Raw genomic sequence first — 12,500 nt, forward strand, 5'->3', positions numbered from 1 at the left:
AATTTTATTATAGTTATGATGTTTAACGTTAATCGTTATTTCATGAAAGAAATTATATATATATATATATATTTTTTTTTTTTTATATTTATAGGTGATTAAAAAAAAGAAAATGGCGAGGGAATTAAAATCCAATATGGACGATAAAGCGTCATTAGCACTTGATGAAATTGGTATGAGTGTTTTATTATTAACGATTATATCCTTATTTTTTTTTTCTTTTTTTTAATGTTCCTTAAAAGCTTCTTGATCTTTTTTTTTTTTGTTCATAATTTCTGACAACAACCCGAAAAGATATTATTGGCATCTTGAACGATTGTTTTAATTTGTTTCTATATAAAAATAGAATCATTTTTTTATAATTAAATGAAATGAATTACACGCAAAAAAAATGTTATCATAAAACGTTCTATTTCTGTTTGTCGTTTTTTCTTTTTTGAATCGTCTAGGTATATATAATTCCCTTAACTTTGTATTTGTGCATATGTATATACATACATACAACATACATACATATATACATACATACATACATTTGTCATTTTTTTTCCGGTTGCTATAATTACATGTACAACTTTTTCTTATTTATCAGTAAAGCATTTCAAATTGCTTATATTTCGAGTAAAATACGATAATTCTTGACACATAAATTTTCATAGTTAGTTCAATAATTTAACCGTTTATTTTGAAACTGGCCTAACTCCATTTATACTTAAATCAATGAATAAAAATGATAATTTTCAAAGTCCTAAATTTATTAACACTTCGGGGTAGACCAAGAAAGTTCGAAAATATTGTATTGATACCACTGTATAAAAATATCAGACAAATTACAACAGCAAAATTCAAGGACATAATTGACCTATTACGATATATATCACTGGAACATCATGATTTCTTCCAATCCCTTTTACACACACAAAATCTAAATGAGTAATAAATTGTTTTGTAATAAATTTATGTTTGTAATTTATATTTTCGAAGTGTTTTAAAGATATGTAAAATAAATTGAGTATTGTATTTTTTTTATTCAATTTGAAACATCTTAAATTATGTTGAATGGATTTGGGCATCTTCAAATTTTATAATGAATCTAATTGTTAATTTTGAAAATGACCTAACTCCATTCTTGATAAGAAAATGCATATCATTCACTTAATAATTGCCACTATTTTAATAGGAACTATAAATTTAACACCCTTAGATACACTTAAGTAGTATGACTCATTAGTATCCTATACGTATATTTTTAAATTCATTGAAACGCAAATCCTTAAATATCTCGATTTGAAGATAAATGGAGTTAGGCCACTTTCAAAATAAACACCTCATATATATATGTATATATGTTTCTAATGAAAATATTTTTTTTATTATTCGAACGTAGGTAAATCAACAAGAAAAGCTTTTTTAGATCTTTTATTAGATGCTAGAGAAAGGAATGAAAATCATATGACTGATGAGGAATTAAGGGAACAAGTTGATACCTTTATGTTTGCTGTAAGTTATACGTCAGAGTTATTTTTATTTATATAGAGTGTAAAAAAAAAAAGAAAAAAAAGAAATCCTAATTTATTCAAATCCTAAGAAAGCATATTTCACGATAGAGAGAGAGAGAGAGAGAGAGAGAGAGAGAGAGAGAGAGAGAGAGAGAGAGAGAGAGAGAGAGAGAAAGAGAGAGAGAGAGAGGATATTGAAAATTGCATAGAAAAGAAAAAAAAACAAAGAAAAAGAAAACAAAAAAAAAGAAAGGAAAAGAAAAAAGATTGAGAAGACTTTGAAATCCCAAAAACTTGTCCAATCATAAAAGATTATTGATCTTCCCGTAAGATGTATCCTCTCTCTCCCTTCCCCTTCCCCTTAAGTTTCATTTAAAACGAATCTTTGGTAATGAGCTATAATTTAAATATTTTTTTGTTAATCGAACTGAATAATTCCAAATTGAACAACCTGCATATATTATGCACTTGCATTTATTGTTAGTTTTATATATATATATATATATTTCCTGTAGAATATTTATATATATATATATATAGAATAGAAAATATATAAAATATTTGTATATATTTCAATATATATATATATATATATATATATATATATATATATATATATATAAAGTATGACTATATGTTTTGAAATGTATTTTTTAAAAGGGACACGATACGACTGCGGCGGCCATAAGTTGGGCGCTTTTCTGTTTGGGTAATAACGAAAATATACAAGATAAAGTACACGAGGAGCTCGATTATATTTTTGGTGATTCGAATGAATCGGCCACGACGAAAGAAATATCTCAGTTGAAATATCTCGACAGGGTGATAAAGGAGGCACTTAGATTGTATCCCAGTGCACCTAACTTTTTGCGAAAACTTTCGGAGGACGTTAAGATAGGTAAAGATCAATTATTGTAAATTTATCATTGGAATTTGTTTTTTTCTCTTTCTTTCTGTTTTTTTTTTCTCTTTTTACTTTTTTTTTTTTTTTAATCTTTCGCTTCCCCTCAAATTTGATCATCGCGGCGAAATTTATTATACACATACGATATCCTATAGAAATTTATTTATTTATTTATTAAATTCATTTATTTATTTTTTTTTTCTTTTTTTCTTTTTTTCTTTAAGACGATTACATCATTCCAAAAGGTTGCACTGTGTCCTTGAGCTCGTTCTGTACTCATCGACATCCAAATATATGGCCGGATCCGAACAAATTTAATCCCGATAGATTTCTATCGGAAAATTCGAAAAACAGGCATCCATACTCGTACATACCGTTCAGCGCAGGACCGAGAAATTGTCTTGGACAAAAATATGCTCTATTGGAGGAGAAATTCGTACTTGTTGCGATATTACGTAAATGGAAAGTGAAAAGCTTTCAAACGGAGGAGAACATTAAGTTTTACGGTGCTCTCATTTTGAGACCTTCCGAAGGGATATATCTTCATTTTATACCAAGGAAATAAGTTACATCGAATGTTTCACGTTAAAACAGAGATTTTCTTATTTGAAATTTATATTTTTCGGAGTAACGTTCAAATTATTTGCAAATAAAAATTCAAATTCATTTTGACAAATCAAACGTTTGTACAAAGAATCGTTTTCTTAAGTTTTTCTTTTTCTTTTTCTTTTTCTTTTTTTTTTTTTCTTTTTTTCTTTTTTTTTTTTCCTTTTTTCTTTATATCTAATGAAAATAAAATCGAACGTACGTAAATTTATTTTTTAATAAATCATAATAATATCTTTATTACGCATATGCGAATATACAATTATAATTGAAATTTGAAAATTTGTTGCGACATTAAATCATGATGAAAAAAATAATACAACGATTGAATTTAGTTTTAACGAATTGCGTTATTTACGATACTGGAAATAATTAATTTTTATTAATTATAAATACAAATTCGATAGATATTCATTTGTACGTTGATCTTTCGATAATTTTGATAATTTGTATTTTGAAATATTAATTTTTAGGGTATTTCTTTTTCTTTTTTTTTCTTTCTTTTTCTTTCATTGCTTTTATATTTCCAAAATTAAAAGACGATAATCCGAAGGAAAAATTATTGTGGATTAGGGAAACCATATTTTTTTACATAATGTTAAATTTAATTTGCCAACGTATATGAATATGATTTGTAAAATGGCGAATTTTTATATAATAATAAATAAATGGTGAATTTTGGTAATGCAAAATATATGAAGATTTTTACATAATTCCATGAATTTATATTATTTTAATTTTACATTTACTAGCAGATATAGCAGATATTGAAGAATATACGAAGTTTTTTTTATTTATTTTTTTTTTTTCTTTTTCTTTTTTTTTTTATTTTTTTTTTATTCACTTACCAATTTTTCGCATGTGTTAGATAATTATACATTTTACTGAATAATACTGAATGTTCGATTAAATGTCGATAATCAATAAAATTCAATTTCAATTTTTATTTGATATCATTGAATATGTATCATTAAGGAATTAAATTTAATTATATCATAGAATAATATTGATCATTGTGATCAAATATTATAATCTATTATGGTAACTTACCGACGATACCTTCTGCAACATGAAAAATAATTTCTTATATCACGAAGTATCTACGATCGATAAAACAGTTTTCTAGGTAAACACGTTAAATGTGTTCTTAATACATTTTCCTTTTGTTTTTTTCCTTTTTTTTTTTTTTTTTTTTTTGTAGAAAGTACGTCTCTCTATAGCTTAACAAATTATACGTAAAACGTATAAATCTTTTTCGTTTCATTTTGAATATTATTTTTATATTCTTAAAAAAGATCTTCTTACAATGAAATTTATATATGTATTTGTATATATATATATATATATATATATATATATATTTTTTTTTTTTGATGTAATATTTAAGTGGCAAAAAAGAAAAAGAAATTGTAATAACAAAAAAATCTTATTAAATAATTTAATAACGTTATAAAAGCGATAAATAAAAAAAATGAATGTCATGAGTGGCGCTATTGTAGGCATCACGGATCGACGAACATAAATTTACAAGTCGATTACGAATCTAGATACTCTTTTACGTATGATCAACACGCGAGACGACGCCATATTGAGTGAGTGTTGACTGATGCCGTGCAGGTGTTTACGCGGTAGTTGATAAAATTTTTAGTGGAGAGAAGAAGAAGAAGTAGAAGAAGAAGAAGAAGAGAAGAAGAAGAAGAAGAAGAAAAAAAAAGAAGAAGAAGAAGAGAGAAAAAGAAAAAAAGAACGTATCAGTTGTTTCTCTACTCGGTTATTAATACCACGTAAATATTCTATTGTGTTATTGTTCTATTAGATTTATTGAAATAATGAGCGGTAGTGACGGAAAGGAAGATCAATGTGAAAGAGCAAAGGAAAGAAATGTCGTTTTGATGGGTGAAACATTAGGAAAAAATTGTACGCACAATGATCCCCAATGTTGTTTTAATGTTGATTTTATGCGATTGGGGAATGATATAAGTGGTGACATAGATGAGGAAAACGTTATATCTACGAATATTACGGACTATGTTCCTCTGACGGTATGTTGTTTAAGAAAACTTTAATAGAAGTTACGTTTGAATGTTATATTTCTAATAAAAATTAACATCAACGTTTTTTCTTTTCTTTTTTCTTTTTCTTTTTTTTTTTTTCTTTTTTTAATGTTTTCTTTTTTTTTTTTTTTTTATTTTATTTAGAGTATGACCATAAATGAAAGCGAAATTGATACCTCAGACAGTGACACAATTTATTCTGAAAATATGAAATGTACTGTTGTATCTAATAGTACGGAGGTATCATCTCATAATCTTTCTACAAAATCAATATCGATTCATAGTCCATCAAGACGAAATAAAGAGTCATGTTCGTGCGACGTTTATAAAGCTAACAGGTAATGGAAAAGAATAATTATACGAATAATATTATTATAATATTATTATATTTATTTATTCCTTTAACAAATCTTTCTTAACTAAGAGCATTTTCAATGAGCACAGAGATATATTCCGCGAGGAGTTACAAGCTGCCATGAAATTTCAAAATCTTTGGTCTAATTTGAGACAACAAATATGCGCAGTTTTTAAAACAGCTTTGGAAGTTTCTCGGACGTCCGATAATTTACAATCCCAACAAGAAATCTTTCCTTTGATTGATATGCATGATACAGTGACTCAGTGAGTATACAATCTTATTCATCTGTTTATACAGATTGAATATAATAAATTAATATAATAAATATAATTAAAATAAATTTTTATATCTATCTATCTACAAATTATAGATTATGCAAAAGGGATCCTTATCAATTATTTATGAGATTAGTGGGTCAGGCCCAAGAATTTGTTGTAGAAGTTAAAGTTCGCCTATTGGCACTTTTAGATGATCGTAGTGTGAATAATTTAGCTGAAATCTTTCTTGCCGGTTTGTATTAATTTAATAATTTTATTGTAATAACAATTGATAAATTATATTTAAAAAAAAAAACAAAAAAAAATCAATAATTATTATTATTATTATTATTGTTATTATTATTATTATTATTATTGTATAAAGGAGAATATTTTATTATATTACGTTATAGGACTTTTGGATGACTATGATGCATTAATATCAACTGCTTTTAAAATTTCTATAATAGTAAAACCATTAAAAAAACATCTATGTAAATTTAATTTAACGTGGGATTGTTTTATTAAGAAATTATATCAAATTTATGTCTATAACAATCCATTGGTACAAAATAATTTGCCTCCTTTTCTTGTACAGGTGAATGAATAAATTAAATTTTTTTTTTTTTATCATTTAATATTGTTCAATTTATATATTGATATATTATTAATATAAATTTAATGGATTAAGATAATTTATATTAATTTAATTATTCACAGTTAAGGAAAGTTTTACTATTGAAAGGTTTGGAATATCAGGAACTAATTCGTAGATATCTGTCATTTGATGATGAAATGATAACAATTCGTAGCCTGTGGCCAGAGATAGAGCCATGGATGGTTAAATATAAGTATGTAATATGTTATTCCTGGTATTAAACAAAACCATTGGAAAATAATTTATATCACAGAGAAAAAGTAATATTATAAAAAAAAATTAAATGTTCAATATAAATTGTAGTGCAGAACAAGCAGTACAAATGACACAACTCAGGCACATTAGAGAAGGCTGGGAATTATTTACAACTATACGAAAGATCATGGAAATAAGGAAGCTGATGAAATTGTCGGATGGCGGAAGGTATCTATAATAATTGTTTTAACACGTTCCGTGCCAAGTCATTTTTGCCTGAGTTGTCGTTCAGGCGATTTGATATTTTGACTAAAGAAAAAAATGACCGGTGGTACACGTGGCCTGAAGATCAAGTTTAACGTGTACCACCGGTGGTACACATGCCACGGAACGTGTTAATCCTTTGAGTGCTGAATACTCGTGGCCTATGCAGTCCGTACAGGCTGGCGCACGGCTGGCGCTGACGATCGTCGGGGACTGAATACTTTTCCGCGCAATAGAAACAATTGCCGAACATATACATTTGACTATAGTATAATACATTGATCATTTTTGTCTGGCGCATATTTGCGTCCATAATCTATATCGATAGCTTTCGCTGGACGCATATGTGCGCCCATAGCACTCAAAGGGTTAAATTTTCCTTTTTTTTTCTTTGTTTGTTTTGTTTTTTTGTTTTTTAATATTTACTTAAAATCTCTTATGATTGCGCTCTTTCACGTTCTATTTTTTTTTCTTTTTTTTTTTTTTTTCTTTTTTTTTTTTTTTTTTTTTTTTTTTTTTATAGTGAATTACAGGAAATCGATGGGCAATTAACTGCTCTCATCGAACAAGCGAAACATGGTGCATCTAGTATGGACGACAGATCGACAAGTCCTACTCCAGATTTTAGCTTAGATTCACTTAATATATCTCAATGTCTTGAAGTAGTTCAAATTTTATTGGATGACTGGAATAAAGCACGTCATCAAAAATTAGTTGATATTGCAAGGGAACTTACTGTAAGACATATGGTAGCCAATGAAAATGATCCTGATTCTTTAGCTTATGCTCATGCATCAAATCATTTAGAACAATTTGCGATTAAAAGGGTCAGGTATGTAGAAAGAGTTTGATTACAATTTTTAATTCTATGGTATACAAATATAAATATTTTTTTTTCTTTTTTTTTTTTTTTTTTGAATAATAGGAGTCATGGTAAAGATATGTCTATAGAAGATAATATTGTGGAAGAAGAAAATGATTGTGGATGTCAAGAATGTACAAAACCTTCAACATCTCCAATGGTAAATATTATTTATTTTTGTGATTATAATAATAAGAAGAAGAAAGAAAGAGAGAGAGAGAGAGAGAGAGAGAGAGAGAAAAGAGGAAAAAGAAGAAGAAAGAAAAAAAAAAAGAAATTATGGCATATTTTTTAATATATTTATTTTTATACAAAATGAAAATTTTTTTTTAGAGTGGAAATGGTCGCATTGGAAATATTGAATTACCAACGGATAATGTTAATTTCTTTCCTATAATCGCTAATGGATTAATGAGTAAGTGAATTTTTTTCTTTATTACTTAATAATAATTTTTAATAAGGATAAAATATAGTTCCATCTGACTTGTTAATTTTTACAGAACACATTATTAACTTTACCGCTACTAATAGCAGTAATACTGAAATTCAATTAAAAAAATTATTCGAAGAAATGAAAGATACAATTGGTATTAAAGAAGAAAAAGATATTATTTTAAAGAATGTAGATGATAATATTGATACACAGCCGTCTATTCCGCAGCCTTGTCAATGTGTGTATCTACATGCAAAAGAAATAACTGAAAGGAAGAAAGGAACTATAGAAGATCCTCCTTGTCCTTGTCTTTTAAATTCAAAAAAAAAATGGGACATTTGTCCGTGTTTAACAAAAAGTTAGTATTAATTGTATACAATGACAATTGTTAATAATATATTGTTATATTAACTTTTAATTTTTATACAGTTTTAGAAGAGCCAATGATTACTAATATTGATCCTAAAGAGATATCATCATCGAATTCAGTTACAATTAATTGTAATCAAGAATTAAATAAACCAACCGTTAAAACGGGATCAACACAATCTATACAAACGCAAACAAGGCATTCCACAACTCAGACACCTAATTCAAATCACAATCGTATTACATTTCCAAGTAAGTAGAAATATATTTTATAATACTTCATCGAAATATTTGTCATTGAAAGATATTCAAGGATATATTTTCTGTTATGAAAGGTACAACCACCACCACTCATCCATATACTCATAGATCTGTTTCGGATGTGACAAAAAGTACAGTGCCTTCGCACAAACTTCATACCCACAATAATCATAATTCACACGCTTGTCATAAACAAACAAATGTTGAACACATCAAGAGGGTATCGTGTAATGATCGTTAGTACAAATGAATAATTTTTCTTTTTTTTTTCTTTTTCTTTTTTTTTTTTTTCTCTTTTTTCTTTTTCTCTCCCTTGACATAGATCATCTTTCCGTTTTAATTGTAGTAACAATATTTGTTACAATTTAATATTACAGTAAGTTCCGGAGACGGAGATTGTTCGGATTCTGCAAGTAGTCAAGAGGATTCTTGTTCAACTAGTAGTTCAGCGCAAAGAGATTCTAGTAGACACTGCGATTGCTGTTATTGTGAAGTTTTTGGTCATGGGGTTGTAAGTTTGAAGCATTTATTAATGATTTAATAGAACTTTAACCCTTTGAGTGTTGAATACTCGTGACCTATGCAATCCGTACGGACGTCGCACAGCTGGCGCTGAAGATCGCCGGGGACTGAATACTTTTTCGCGCAATAGAAACAATTGCCGAACATATATATTTGACCATAGTATAATACATTGATCATTTTTGCCAGGCGCATATTTGCGTCCATAGTCCATACTGATAGCATCTGCCGAGCGCGTATTTGCGTCCATAGTTTATATCGATAGCATTCGCTGGACGCATATGTGCGCTCATAGCACTCAAAGGGTTAATCCTGACAAATTTCTAATGCAATTGGAAATTGTTAACGATAAGTCAATCAATTGATTTATTATGAAATAATAATTCTTTTTTTTTCTTTTCTTTTTTTTTTTTTTTTCTTTTCTTTTGTCTTGTTTTTTGTTTTTGTTTTTTTATTTCTTTTTCCTCTTCTTTTTTTTTCTTTTTTTTTTTTTTTTTTTCTTTCTTTTTTTTTTCTTCTTTTTAGCCATCCGTAGCACCAGTTAGTAGAAATTATAACGAAATGAGAGAACGTTTAAGACAAATATTGACGAAGAAAAAAGCTAAAAAATGTAAAGCCACTTATAGTACGCCAAAAAGTTTGGTAGACGTGGCATTGCCACTTTCCAACGTCAATCAAGAATCAAAACCAATTATGAATAATTTGGCGTTAAGATCTAATACACCTGTTCCGACAACATTGTCGGATGATCCAAGGGATCAAAGAAATTTAGAAGAATTGTTGGACTTCATTGAGGGTAATCAGAATGGGAAAAAGGATAATAATAAGAAGGCTGAGAAAAAGGCAAGACAGAAGCAACGTAAGGTTAGTGTAAATTATATTAAAATAATGTTGTATAAATTTTGTTTTCTAATGAAAAAGAAAAAAAGGGAGGGGGGGAAAGGGAATAGCACTAATTTTTAGAATTTTTTTTTTTTTTTTTTTTTTTCTTTTTTTTTTTTTAATTCGCATTTTAATATTTATTAGTTGCAAGAGAAAATGAAAAAGGACAGACAGGAGGCGGAGAAGCAGAAATTAATTGAATTACAAAAAAAGACGCCGGAAGTTACGATCACCGTTGTCGATTCTCAGAAACCAGTCAATCAAAGATTTTTACCACAGTGTAATCTTCCTGAGGTCTCGATATTACCTACTTCCAATCCAAATGCATTATCAAATGGAAAGCATATAAGTAATAAGAAAAAGGACAAACAGGAAATGTCAAATATTAATGGAAATAATTCTTGTAGTAATAAAGTAAAAATTTCATCTTCGGTAACTCCTGCAAATTTGAAAATGAAAAGTATATCGAATCCTGATAAGTTAGAACAAATTTCTAATTCTAATCAAGCAACGAGTAAAATCGATATGAAAAATGACAAACTTGATTTTAGTAATAAAGCTTTTAAAGGAACGACAAATTTAAATACGTTGAATACAAAGGACAATGCCAGTCATATCGCAGAGAAATTGGCAGCAATGGATTTGACGGATAAACAATTGACTAAAAAGGAAAGAAAAAAATTAAGAAGAGAAATGAGAAAACAAGAGGAGGCCAAGATGAATGCCGCCACTTTAGAGCCGGCCATTCAACATACAGAAAATCAACCACAAATTGTTACGATTAAAAGAATAATGGAATCTAATAGTACAGAACCAACTGTTACAATAACATTAAAAGGACAAACTCCTGCTGAGGATAAAGTTTTATTTACTTTGGTAAATGGACAAACCAAGGAAGTACCTTTACATAAATCCGAACAAGAACAAAATTTATGTAATAACAACAACAACAACAACAATAATAATAATAATAACAATAATAATAATAATAATAGTAGTAATAATAATAATAATAATAACAATAATAATAATAATAATAATAATAATAATAATAATAATAAAAAGAAGAAAACGAACAAAGCATCTACCAATAACGAAACTATACAAAGTAATAAATTACAACAAGCCAGTAGTACAAAACAACAGCAACAAGTTAAAATGTGCGATACGAAACATACAACAAAGTATCAAATCAGTAACAATGAAAAATCTAAAGGTATTAAACAAACCGAAGAACGTAAAATGCAACAGCAAGGTGTTACAGATGTTAAAACAACAAAGTCTAAGAAGGATAAAAGAAATTCTGAAACCAAAGAAAATGTCTCCCAACAACAACAACAACAACAACAACAGCAACAACAACAACAACAAAATCTAACGAGTAAGAGTAAAAATTTACAACAGAATACTCAATATAAAAAAACAAATAGATCTGTTAATATTACGCAAACTACGGATATACATAAGTGTAACGTTACACTTGAACCAGTTATAAAATCAAAGAATCAAAATGAGAAAGTTAATGACAATGTTATAAATAATAAACATAAGAAACTTGTAAATATAACTAATACGAATAAATCGATAAAGAATGAATCACAAAAGTTACAAATAAAGGGAAATAATAATACGATTAAACAAGGAACGTTCTCAGCAATACCGTCTACGTCGGATGACATAATAAATTCATCGTTGAGCTCTCAATTTAGGGATATCAGTTTAAATACAAAAATTAATATAGAAAATCTTAAATTACCACCTGGCATAACGATAACGAAGGTTGACGTACCAGTTAAACCACTTCCTATTAAATCAGCACCAATGCCTAAGCCGGTTAATCCACCAAAGCAAACAACGATAATAGCAGCTCCTATGAGCGGAGTACAATCTAGTTATGCTAGTCCACAAGCTGGTGGGAATGTTATAGTAGTAGATACCGGAAAACTTAAGCAAGATTTATTACCAAAGCCAAATGAAATAGGTAAGCGAGACAAACGTTTGATATAATTCGAACGATCATTGAATTTGTATATAAGATAATAAATTCAACGATACGATTTTGTTGATCCTTTAATATTTCTTTCTTTCTCTCTTTCTTTCTTTCTTTCTCTCTTTCTTTCTTTCTTTCTTTCTTTCTTTCTTTTTTTTTTTCTCTTCTTTTTTCTTTTGATTTTTTTTTCTTTTCTCTCTTTTATCTTTCTTTCTTTCTTTCTTTTTCTTTTTTTTTCTTTTTTTTTTTTTTTTTTTTTTTTTATTTATCTTTTCCAGAATTGTCGAGGGACATTCGTCCGAGTCAGGCCATAACGGGTAAGAAAAAGAAGAAGAAAAATAAGAGTTCAAACGGCGGTACGAACAATTTGTTACAAAGTGCAATTA

At 27.9% G+C, this 12,500-nt stretch overlaps 2 protein-coding genes across 8 annotated transcripts in view; both read left to right on the forward strand.

Moving 5' to 3' along the window:
* LOC118447374 (cytochrome P450 4C1-like) overlaps positions 1–3,131 on the forward strand; it is an 8,084-nt gene extending 4,953 nt beyond the window's left edge. Inside the window, exons 7-10 of the mRNA XM_035879262.2 lie at positions 95–173; positions 1,388–1,500; positions 2,160–2,397; positions 2,628–3,131. Of these exons, the coding sequence (XP_035735155.1) occupies positions 95–173; positions 1,388–1,500; positions 2,160–2,397; positions 2,628–2,968 (771 nt within the window). The 3' untranslated portion in view covers positions 2,969–3,131. The remainder of the gene's footprint in view (positions 1–94; positions 174–1,387; positions 1,501–2,159; positions 2,398–2,627) is intronic.
* A 1,470-nt stretch (positions 3,132–4,601) lies between these two features.
* LOC118447343 (uncharacterized) overlaps positions 4,602–12,500 on the forward strand; it is a 12,715-nt gene continuing 4,816 nt past the window's right edge. For 5 of the 7 annotated variants that reach the window (XR_004839859.2, XM_035879176.2, XM_035879180.2 and 2 more), the window contains exons 1-17: positions 4,602–5,051; positions 5,208–5,401; positions 5,508–5,684; positions 5,792–5,931; positions 6,092–6,276; positions 6,399–6,529; positions 6,640–6,759; positions 7,319–7,627; positions 7,721–7,817; positions 7,991–8,072; positions 8,158–8,448; positions 8,520–8,711; positions 8,795–8,956; positions 9,098–9,231; positions 9,768–10,106; positions 10,269–12,105; positions 12,393–12,500. The exon at positions 12,393–12,500 is cut by the window's right edge. Coding sequence is in view for 6 of the 7 variants with exons in the window: in XM_035879176.2 (XP_035735069.2) it covers positions 4,839–5,051; positions 5,208–5,401; positions 5,508–5,684; positions 5,792–5,931; positions 6,092–6,276; positions 6,399–6,529; positions 6,640–6,759; positions 7,319–7,627; positions 7,721–7,817; positions 7,991–8,072; positions 8,158–8,448; positions 8,520–8,711; positions 8,795–8,956; positions 9,098–9,231; positions 9,768–10,106; positions 10,269–12,105; positions 12,393–12,500 (4,711 nt within the window). In the remaining variant the exon portion in view is untranslated. The remainder of the gene's footprint in view (positions 5,052–5,207; positions 5,402–5,507; positions 5,685–5,791; positions 5,932–6,091; positions 6,277–6,398; positions 6,530–6,639; positions 6,760–7,318; positions 7,628–7,720; positions 7,818–7,990; positions 8,073–8,157; positions 8,449–8,519; positions 8,712–8,794; positions 8,957–9,097; positions 9,232–9,767; positions 10,107–10,268; positions 12,106–12,392) is intronic. The other 2 variants (XM_035879178.2, XM_035879182.2) reach the window with 2 other exon arrangements.

Source organism: Vespa mandarinia, chromosome 20 (genome assembly GCF_050613455.1).
Source record: "Vespa mandarinia isolate Hongniang chromosome 20, ASM5061345v1, whole genome shotgun sequence".
Lineage (NCBI taxonomy): Eukaryota > Metazoa > Arthropoda > Insecta > Hymenoptera > Vespidae > Vespa > Vespa mandarinia.